We start from the raw sequence: 9,556 nt of genomic DNA on the forward strand, positions 1-9,556 counted from the left end.
CCCCCACATTGGGGGTCCTGTGTGGTTAAATCCCAGCTACAGCTGAGAAGGCTGAGCGCCCAAGGATTGATGCTTCTGAACTGTGGTGCTGGAGAAGCCTCTTGAGAGTCCCTTGGACTGCAAGGAGATTCAACCAGTCCATCCTGAAGGAAATCAGTCCTAAATATTCACTGGAAGGACTGATGCCCAAGCTGAAGCTCCAATCCTTTGGCCACGTGATGCGAAGAACTGACTCTTTGGAAAAGACCCTGATGCTGGGGAAGACTGAAGGCAGGAGGAGAAGGGGACGACAGAGATGGCTGGATGGCATCACTGACTGGATGGACCTGAGCTTGAGCAAATTCCGGGAGTTGGTGATGGACAGGGAGGCCTGGTCTCCCACCTGGAGACCCTGTGGTCGGCTCGCGGACTGCCCCTCAAAGCCTCTCTGCTCAGAAACGAGACCAGCGCCTGTGTGTCCTGATTTTATTGTTCCGCAGCGGAAATGCCCGACGGAGAAACATAATCGCGAGTATTCGGCTGTGCAAAAGAGAAGATAGTGCTTAAGTACAAATGGAGACATGATTTTCTTAAATAAATACTTAAACACGGGTCGGTCCTACAAGCACCTGGAGTCTAGGTCTGGTGTGCGGAGCTGCCTCGACTGTGGACCCATGGAGACCCCCCCGATTGCCCTCTCCCCCCACCCCAATCAAGACGTGGACCCAGGGCCGATGGTCTGCCAGTGAGGCGCCCCCGGCGCGGGGCGGCCCGGCCCCGGCAGGGACGCTGGAATCTCTGGAAGTCGGTGGTCCGTCACAGTGCGGGATGACGCGGGGCGGTCGCGGCGGCCGGCCAGGCGTTTAGATGACCTTCTTGAGCTCGTCGTAAAGGACCAGCACGAAGGCGCCGCCCATGCCGCGCAGCACGTTGGACCAGGCGCCCTTGAAGAAGGCCTTGCCGCCCTCGTCCTGGAGGATCTTCCGCCAGCAGTCCACGGTGCCCTTGTACATGATGTCGGCTGTGGGGAGACGGCGCGGTCACGGCGCGCTCGGACCCGGCGCCCGGGGGGCCCGGCAGGGCTGCTGAGGCCGGGGCCGCCGCGTGCGCGCCAGGAGCTCTGAGCGGAGAGGCGGCGGCTCTGGGCATGCGCTCTCGGGAGGGGCTCAAGCCCAGGACGCCAGCCCCCACGAGGCTCGGGGACGCCAGGGCCAAGACCGAGCGAGCCGCGGGCGCCCGCGGGGGACGCCCGTATCAGATCGCAGGGCGCCCGCGGGCCCCGTGCCCGCCGCGCCCCGCCCGCCCCCACGAGGCCCGGCTGCTGCTCTCCGGGCGCAGACGCTGCCCCCGCGCCCGTCAGCGCCGCCCTGAGCGCGTGCTCCGCGCAGCGCCCCCCGCCTGCGCCTCCCGCGGCCGGTACCTCCTTTGCGCCCCGACTGCATCATCATGCGGCGCCGCACGGTGTCGAAGGGGTAGGAGACCACGCCCGCCACGGCCGTCACGGTCTGCGCGATCATCCAGCTCACCACGATGTGCGTGTTCTTGGGGTCGGGGAGCATGCCTGCGGGGGCGGGGGGGGGGGGCACGGGGTGAGGCCCCAGGGCCGCCCACACCTCCACGTGGAGTTCCCAGCTCCTCCGGGGACACTTGCCGGGTCGGACTGGGGTCAGCACACGCCCTGCCAGCCGGCGGGACGGGCCCCGCTGGCAAGGAGGGGACGCTCGCTCTGACGTCTGCTGCACTGTAAACGGTGCCAGCCGGCCCGGCCCCGCCTCCGGGGCGGCTCACCTACAGGGACTGAGGGGTGCCGTCCCCCAGGTCGTGGCGGAGCCCCAAACCCCGGCACTAGAGGATGGAAGTGCACGCATAGGAACGCTACCGTCCCTAACTGTACGTGTGTACGGGAAATCAAACATTTCACAGACAAAACCAAGACCACACAGAAAGATGCTAACTCACTACAACTCGGGGCCCTTAACAGGTCAGGGCAGACAGACACACAGGGAGGGGCAGTGAGGAGGGAAGGCTCCGGAGGGACCGGCCCCGCCCCCACCTGGGTCCGACTCCAGCCTCCAGGACTGGAAGCAATAAAGCTGTGCTGCCCAAGCTGCCCTTTCTGTGCTATCTGCCCAGGCCAACCAGGAATCCCTCTTATCAATGGTGATGAATTTACATGTATTCCTAACCCTCAGGAACCTAGAAGGTAGCTGTCTTTGGAAATGAGGGTGGTGGCTCAGATGCTAAAGGATCTGCCTGCAATGCCGGAGACCCGGGTTCTTTTCCTGGGTCGAGAAGATCCCCTGGAGAAGTAAACAGCAATCCACTCCAGCACTCTTGCTTGGAAAATCCCATGGATGGAGGAGCCTGATAGGCTACAGTCCCTGGGGTCACAAAGAGTTGGACACGACTGAGTGACTTCACTTTCACTTTCAAGAGAGAATGAAGGTGAAATGAGGTCACCAGGCGGCTCTGGGGTCAGACAGACACACCCAGAGGGAGGAGCGCATGAGGACTCCGGGAGTCCACTCGCCAGGAGAGAGCCCCGCCCACACCTGGGTCTCAGCCTCCAGCTGCCAGGGCTGGGAGCCCTCAGCTATCAGCAGCTGAGGTGCCTCCGCCCTCCCCCCAGGACTAGTCCCCTGCCCCAGGGAGCAGAAGGCCCCGGCCCTCCCGGTGCCGCCCCCACCGTCGCCTCCGGCAGGGAGCTCACCCTTGGCGGTGTCGTAGATGCCGAAGTAGGCGGCACGGTAGATGATGATGCCCTGTACCGACACGTTGAAGCCCTGGTACAGCCCGCGGATGCCGTCGGACTTGGTGATCTTCACCAGACAGTCTCCCAGGCCCCTGAACTCGCGCTCACTGCCCGACTTGCCCACGTCGGCCGCCAGGCGGGTTCGGGCGAAATCCAGCGGGTAGACGAAGCACAGGGAGGTGGCCCCGGCCGCCCCGCCCGAGGCCAGGTTGCCTGCGAAGTACCTCCAGAACTGCGTGTGCTTGTCCACGCCCCCCAGGAAGATCTGCTTGTACTTGTCCTTGAAAGCGAAGTTGAGGGCTTGCGTGGGGAAGTAGCGGATGACGTTGGCCAGGTTGCCCCGCCAGAAGGACAGCACGCCCTGCTCCTTGGGGATACGCACAATGCAGTCCACGATGCCCTTGTACTGCTTGTCGGCCGCGATCTGCTTGCTCGCGTGCTGCACCTGGGGGCGGCGGAGGGAGACACAGGGCTCTACTGGGGGCCTGGGCACACCGCCGTGACTTAGAGGAGATTCTGGTGAAACTCAGACAGCTCTGAGTGACTGCTCCGAAGAGGTGAGGGAAAGGTCGGTATGGATGGGATTCTGCTCAACAGAAGTTCATACGAGCTAGGACATATTTTCGCAGAGCGTTTCTTACAGTCTCAAGGTGCATTTGTCACCGTGAAGGTTTTTAATGCTTTTTCACACACGACAGACAGGGAAGCTTGGCGTGCTGCACCCTGGGGCGGGAGTGAGGGGGAACAGGGCTTCACCCAAGGCCTAGGGCAGACCTCCATGGCCACTTATAAAAAATACACGGCCCGACAGTGGCGAGTTAAGATCTGGGGCAAGACGAGGACTACACCCCCGGGGGAGAGCAGCTCAGATAGCTGAGAGATTGAGCCAAAGAGGTGAGACTGGATGAGATTCTGGTCAATGGGAAGTTCCTAGAGCAAGCACCCATTCTCGCAGAGCCTTTCTCAGAGCCTCAAGGAGCACTCGTCACAGTAAAAGTTTTTAGTGCTTTTCTAAACGATGGGCAGGGAAGCCTGGCGTGCTGCAGCCCATGGGGTTGGCAATGATCGGACACGTTTGAGCGACTGAACTGAAACATGAGGTGGGCAAGCAAGAAGTGGGCTCACAATCAGCCACTGGAAACATCTGTCTGATGACCTGGCCTGTCACTTTTTCCCAGAACCCGCATGCCTCATTCCTGCTCTCCACCCTGAAGTCCTTTCCCGGGGTTTGAAGGTCAGCAGCACCTGATTCAATACTCATAGAGACGGCTCAGACGGTCGAGAATCACCCTGCAATGCAGGAGACCCGGGTTTCACCCCTGAGTCAGGAAGATCCGCTGGAGGAGGGCATGGCAACCCATTCCAGTATCCTTGCCTGGAGAATCTCATGGACAGAGGAGCCTGGCAGGGCTACAGTCCATGGGGTCGCAAGAGTCGGACACGACTGACCTACTACCGCTTTCAGAGGTAAACAGCAGGTGCCCACAAGCGCCAATGTGCGGTTGACACCTGCAGAGGTCACCAACGACAGACGTGTCGTTAATAAGACATTTACACGGGGCCTTTAAGCTCTCCTAGCATCCTTCCTGGGGAATCCTATTTTCTTTAGGGGCTGCAATCCCATCGCAACGCTAATTCCACTGGCTCCCCATTTGTGACGCTCCAAACAGACCAGCGCAGTTTATTCCACCTCAGACCCGCGCAAACAAGTGCGAACAGTGGGCAAGACCAGTACAACTGCGGGGACTAAAGATCTTCCCCCGTCCACGGCCCAAGGGGACGGGACCCCGCCCACAGCCTCGCAGGGTCCGTCCACGCGGCTCTCCCCGAGCGCATGCGCACCCCAAGTCTGCAGCCCCCCAGCGCGCACGCGCGGAGGGCGCCACCGCCGGCCGCCCGGCGCGCACGCGGCCCCCCGCGCCCCAATGCGGACATCGCCGCCGGGCGCCCCCCGCGCAGGCGCTCCCTCGCGGCGGTGCCCACGTGACGCGACCCCCCGGAAGCCAGCCGGGCCGGCCGCGCGCGGACAAAGCGGCGCGACCTCCCCGCTTCCGGTCCCGCGGTCGCGCGCGCCCCCGAGCTCCCCGGGGCCCGGCGCCGGCGGCCGCGCGCCAGCAGCCTGACACGCACCTGCAGCAGCAGCTTGACGCGCTCGATCGGGGCCACGGCCGTCTTGGAGATGGCGGCGGCGATGCCCCCGGCCAGGAAATCCTTGGCGAAGGAGATGGCCTGTTCCGTCATGGCGGCGGGCGGAGAGCGGAGCGGAGGCGCAGAGAAGCAGAGAGAGAGCCGGAAGGTGAGCGCCGCTGGCTCAGCGCTGCCGCCGCCGGGACCGAAAGGACAGGGCGGCCACCGCGCAGCCGCTAAGGGGCCCGCGCCCCGCCCCGCGGCCCCCGCGCGCCGCGCCCATTGGCTGCGCCGCCGCCCGGGCCCCGCCCCCTGGGTGCGCGCACCGCCCCCGCGCGGGCTGCCGGGAGCGGCGCCTCGTCCCGCCCCGTTTGTCCATACGGCCTCGCCCATTGGCTGCGCCGCCGCCCCGGCCCCGCCCCCTGGGTGCGCGCCGCGCCTCCCGCGGGCTGCCGGGAGCTGCGCCTCGCCCCGCCCCGCGGGCCCCCGCGCGCCGCGCCCATTGGCTGCGCCGCCGCCCCGGCCCCGCCCCTGGCCCGCGCGTCCCGCCGCGGGGCATGTCGGGAACCGCGACCCGCCTCTGCGCCGAGCGCGCCCCGGGCGGGTCGCGCCGGGTTGCGTGGCGGCCACTGTGACCTTTTCAAGGTCATGCTTGGCCTGGCGGCGGCGACGAGCGACACTGGCGTAGGGGACAGGCCGGGCTTTGCGAAGCCCCGCGCCCTCTCTTCTCGCAGTCGTAGCACCGGGCGCTCGGGTCCGCAGGCTCGTCCAGTCTGGCCGGTCCGATCGCTGGGGCCCCGGCGCCGCGCCGCAGACCGCCGAGTCCGGCCCGCGACCCCGCATCCCCCAACCCAGCCGCCCGGAAAGGTCCTGATGACCCCTGGCGCCCTCCGGGCCCCTGCTCGCCCCGCGGGACGAGCGATGCAGTCTGTGGGCTCTGACCCAGCGTACGAGACGGCCCCGAACCCCGGCCGGCCCGGCTCCGGAGTAGGGTTTGCCTGTGCGCAGCCCGGGAGACCCGGGTCCGCCCAGGAGAGCGCCTCCGGAGGACCGAGCACCCCCGGCTCTGACCCTGATGACTCTGGGTGCATTTGGGGGTCCCGGGATGGAGGAGGTCCCGCTGCATTTCCAGGACCCACTGGGGCTCAGACTCGGGGAGTCCCTGTCAAGCCGGGCACTGCGACTTGGGTGGCGGGGGTGTTTCCTAGAAGAACAGGGGCACGTGTGTTGGTTTCACAGGCTCACTGACACGCTCACGTGTGTATACGTGTGTCTACTGACACGCTCACGTATGCAGCCATTGCACATGCCCACGCGCCGACAGGTGTGCACACACGTCACACGCCGCGGTATAGGCCCCCTGCCTCCAAGGGCTTGTCCGGAGACCTTGATATTTGGAAGGCCTTACGCATGCAGTGTTCGCTCAGTCGTGTCTGATGAGGACTGCAGCCGTGGGAGGCAGCATCTCAGATAGCTGAGAGACTGCTCCAAAGTGGCAGTGGGGGAAAGTCAATATATGAGGTTTTGGTGAAGGGGGAGTTCAATGCCGTGAAGCAGTTTACAAAAGGTTTTTGTTAGTCTTGAGGATCTGATGTCACCCTGAAGGGATTTAGTGCTTCTGTAGGTATGAAGGACTGATGTTGAAGCTGAAAGTCCAACCCTTTGGCCATCTGATGCGAAGAGCTGACTTCATTTGAAAAGACCCTGATGCTGGGAAAGATTGAAGGCGGGAGGAGAAGGGGACGACAGAGGATGAGATGGATGGCATCACTGACTCAATGGGCATGAGTTTGAGTAAACTCCAGGACTTGGTGATGGACAGGGAGGCCGGGCATGCTGCAGTCCATGGGGTCGCAAAGAGTCGAACACAACTGAGCGAGTGAACTGAGCTGAACTGGACTAGATATGAGGAGTTGCAAGGATTGAGATCATAAAATCTGTTCCTAAAAACAGAGAGACCTGTCCCACCACATTCCCCGGAGCACAGAGTGCCTCACTCCACCCTGAACTCCCTCAGGGATTGTTGAAGGTCAACAGCGATAGCAGCATGGGGTTCAATCTCCGTAGAGGCAGATGGCAAATTGCCTTTGTTGTCCAGTCATCTGGACAATGCTTTGTTGTCCAGTGCTCTTTAAGTGCCGATTTGTAGTTGACACGACCCAGTAGACCGTAGCCCTCCAGGCTCCTCTGTCCGTGGGATCCTCCAGGCAAGATTACTGGAGTGGGTTGCCATTTCTCTCTCCAGGGGATCTTGCCCACCCAGGGAGTGAACCCAGATCTCCCGCATTGCAGGCAGGTTCTTTTCCCATCTGAGCCACCAAAGGAAGACCCTGTGAGCTCTTTATTGAAACAAGTACTAAGTGTATCGTCCTGTGAATTTTCACAAAGCGAAAGCCGAAGTGCGTCAGTAGCCAGGTCCAGAAAACAAATTCTTTGTAGCGACGCAGGTGCAAGAATTCTTTCTTAATTTGCCTCTCTCTGCCCTGTTGCTTTTTCCTCTTTCTATCCCCCTTCGTCTTTTTTCTTTATGCCCCTCCCCCCACATTGGCTCTGATGGTCAAGAACCTGCCTGCAGCCAGGTTTCGATGGCGGGGTCTGGAAGATCCCCTGGAGGAGGGCATGGCAACCCAAGTCCGGTATTGTTGCCCGGGAAACCCATGGACAGAGGAGCCTGGTGGGCTACAGTCCATGGGGTCGCAAAGAGTCTGACACGACTGAGTGACTGACACTTCGCTGTTTCTGTTGCTTCTTTCTCATCCCTGCCCCTCTGTCCTTTCTGCCGCCCCGCCCTCCTCATGAGGGGGTCTCCTGCAAGTGACGCTGGATGGAGGGATGGATGCTAGGGGCTGCTGACCCACGAGAGCCGAGGCACCCCCCCACCCCAGCCCCTGGTGTCCTGGCAGGAGGGCCTTCCTGAGTCCTCTTCCTGGGGAGAGGCAGGTAAGAGGTGAGGCCTGAGAATGGCTGGGCCCCAGAGGGGTGGGGACAGATCAGGTCGCTGACAGCAGATGACGATCGCAGCGGGGCTAAGTGCCTTGGTGTTCTGGCATCTTCTGAGGCTTCACTGAAGCTGGCCTGGGGCCTGGAGGATGGAGCTGGCTGGTGGCCCAGCCCGGTTCCGGCCGGTCACGACCACACGGCGCTGGAAGAGAGGGCGAGGCCGCCCTGGGTTCTGGGCGGGGACGCATCGCTGGCTCCGGGGCACGCCCGGGTGAGGGAGGCGTCCCTCCTGTCATCTGCGGTTTCTACACATCGGGTACCCGCCCGTGTGGGCGGGGCGGGACCCTGCGATGCTTATCTCTGCCCGCTGGGCCAAGGAGGATTTTCCAGCCGGAGCTGGTCCTTCAGGCTGCGAGGCCCTGGCACTCTGAACTTTGCTTTAAGAGCCGGCGTTGGGCACCCCAGGATGGCTCTCTGCAGCCTTGGTGGTGGAGGCGGTTAACCTCTGCGCCACCCTGTCCCCTCCCCTATGTGACGGACCCCCCCCCCCAACTCCCTGGGGTCCTGCATGCATCCCAGGGGTCCCCCCTCCCCCTGGCCCTGACTCCTCAGCCTCTTGCTCTGTGCGGGAAGGACTGGATCAGTGTGACGTCTGTCCTCGCTAACTAGGCCGCAGAACGTGTTTCTCCTTTAAAAGCACTTCACGTGGGCCTTAGATGGGTGTCTGCTCCCTGTGTGTTCTGGGAGGACGGCTGGGGGGCATCGGTGGCCCAGGCCTTGCGCTCCCCTAACGGCTGACCCGGGAGGGCGGCAGGACCACAGACACCCTGGGTGTTGGGGGAAAGACTGCACCCGTGGGAATTAGGATGGGGATGGTTAAGGGAGGTGGGATGGTGGGTGGGGATGGGGGAAGGAAGGGGTTCTGTTCCAGGACTCCGGGGGGCAGGGGTGCAGAGACCAAAGGCTGGTCCCTATTCCTCAGCACCGGCCCGAGCTTTAATTCCGACGTGCACAGCGTTAGAGGCTGCGTACCCGAGAGATGGTTTTTGTCCTGTCACGTCCGACTCCCCGACCCCACAGACTGTAGCCAGACTGCTGGAGCGGGTTGCCGTTTCCTCCTCCAGGGGGGTCTTCCCGACCCCGGGATCGAAGCCAGGTCTCCTGCACTGCAGGCAGATGCTTTACTGTCTGAGCCACAGGGAAGCTCCAGCAGTCTTGGCTGAGAAATCCCACGGACAGAGGAGCCTGGCGGGCTGCAGGCCGTGTGGGTTGCAAAAAAAAAAAAAAGCCAGACAGGACTCTTAACGACTCAGCGACATCTGAAAGATGGCTGGGTTAACTAAAAGAGGTGGTTAAAGACGATTGGCTGAGTATCGCAAGAGCTGAGGGGCACATTTCGGGGGTGGGGGGGAATGGGGTGCACGAGCCAAGCTCTCTGTGAGTCCCCCCTCGGTGTCAGCCAGAGACAGCATTGCCGTCTGCTCAGTCGCTCAGGTGTGTCTGACTCTCTGCGACCCCATGGACTGCAGCCCACCAGGCTCCTCTGTCCATGGGATTCTCCAGGCAAGAATCTTGGAGTGGGTCGCCATGCCCTCCCTCCAGGGGGTCTTCCCAGTGCAGGGATGAAACTGACATCTCCTCCATCGGCAAGTGGCCTTTTTGTTTGTTTCTTTTTTACCACTAGCGCCGCCAGGATCAGACCCTGCCTTTAAGGGACCTGGTCTGGTGACTGATGGGTGGCCCGCTCCGTGACCGTGC

General features: G+C 62.7%; 1 protein-coding gene across 1 annotated transcript; it reads right to left on the bottom strand.

Moving 5' to 3' along the window:
• Nucleotides 1–706: 706 nt before the first annotated feature.
• Nucleotides 707–5,053, bottom strand: SLC25A6 (solute carrier family 25 member 6). The gene is made up of 4 exons (XM_052663927.1): nt 4,862–5,053; nt 2,690–3,176; nt 1,400–1,540; nt 707–1,000 (listed from the first exon to the last, which is right to left on the bottom strand). The coding sequence occupies exons 1-4, from the start codon at nt 4,970–4,972 to the stop codon at nt 843–845; spliced, it is 897 nt and encodes a 298-aa protein (XP_052519887.1). The 5' UTR covers nt 4,973–5,053; the 3' UTR covers nt 707–842.
• Nucleotides 5,054–9,556: the final 4,503 nt, after the last annotated feature.

The sequence above is a fragment of the Budorcas taxicolor genome, chromosome X (assembly GCF_023091745.1).
Source record: "Budorcas taxicolor isolate Tak-1 chromosome X, Takin1.1, whole genome shotgun sequence".
NCBI classification, from domain to species: Eukaryota; Metazoa; Chordata; class Mammalia; order Artiodactyla; family Bovidae; genus Budorcas; species Budorcas taxicolor.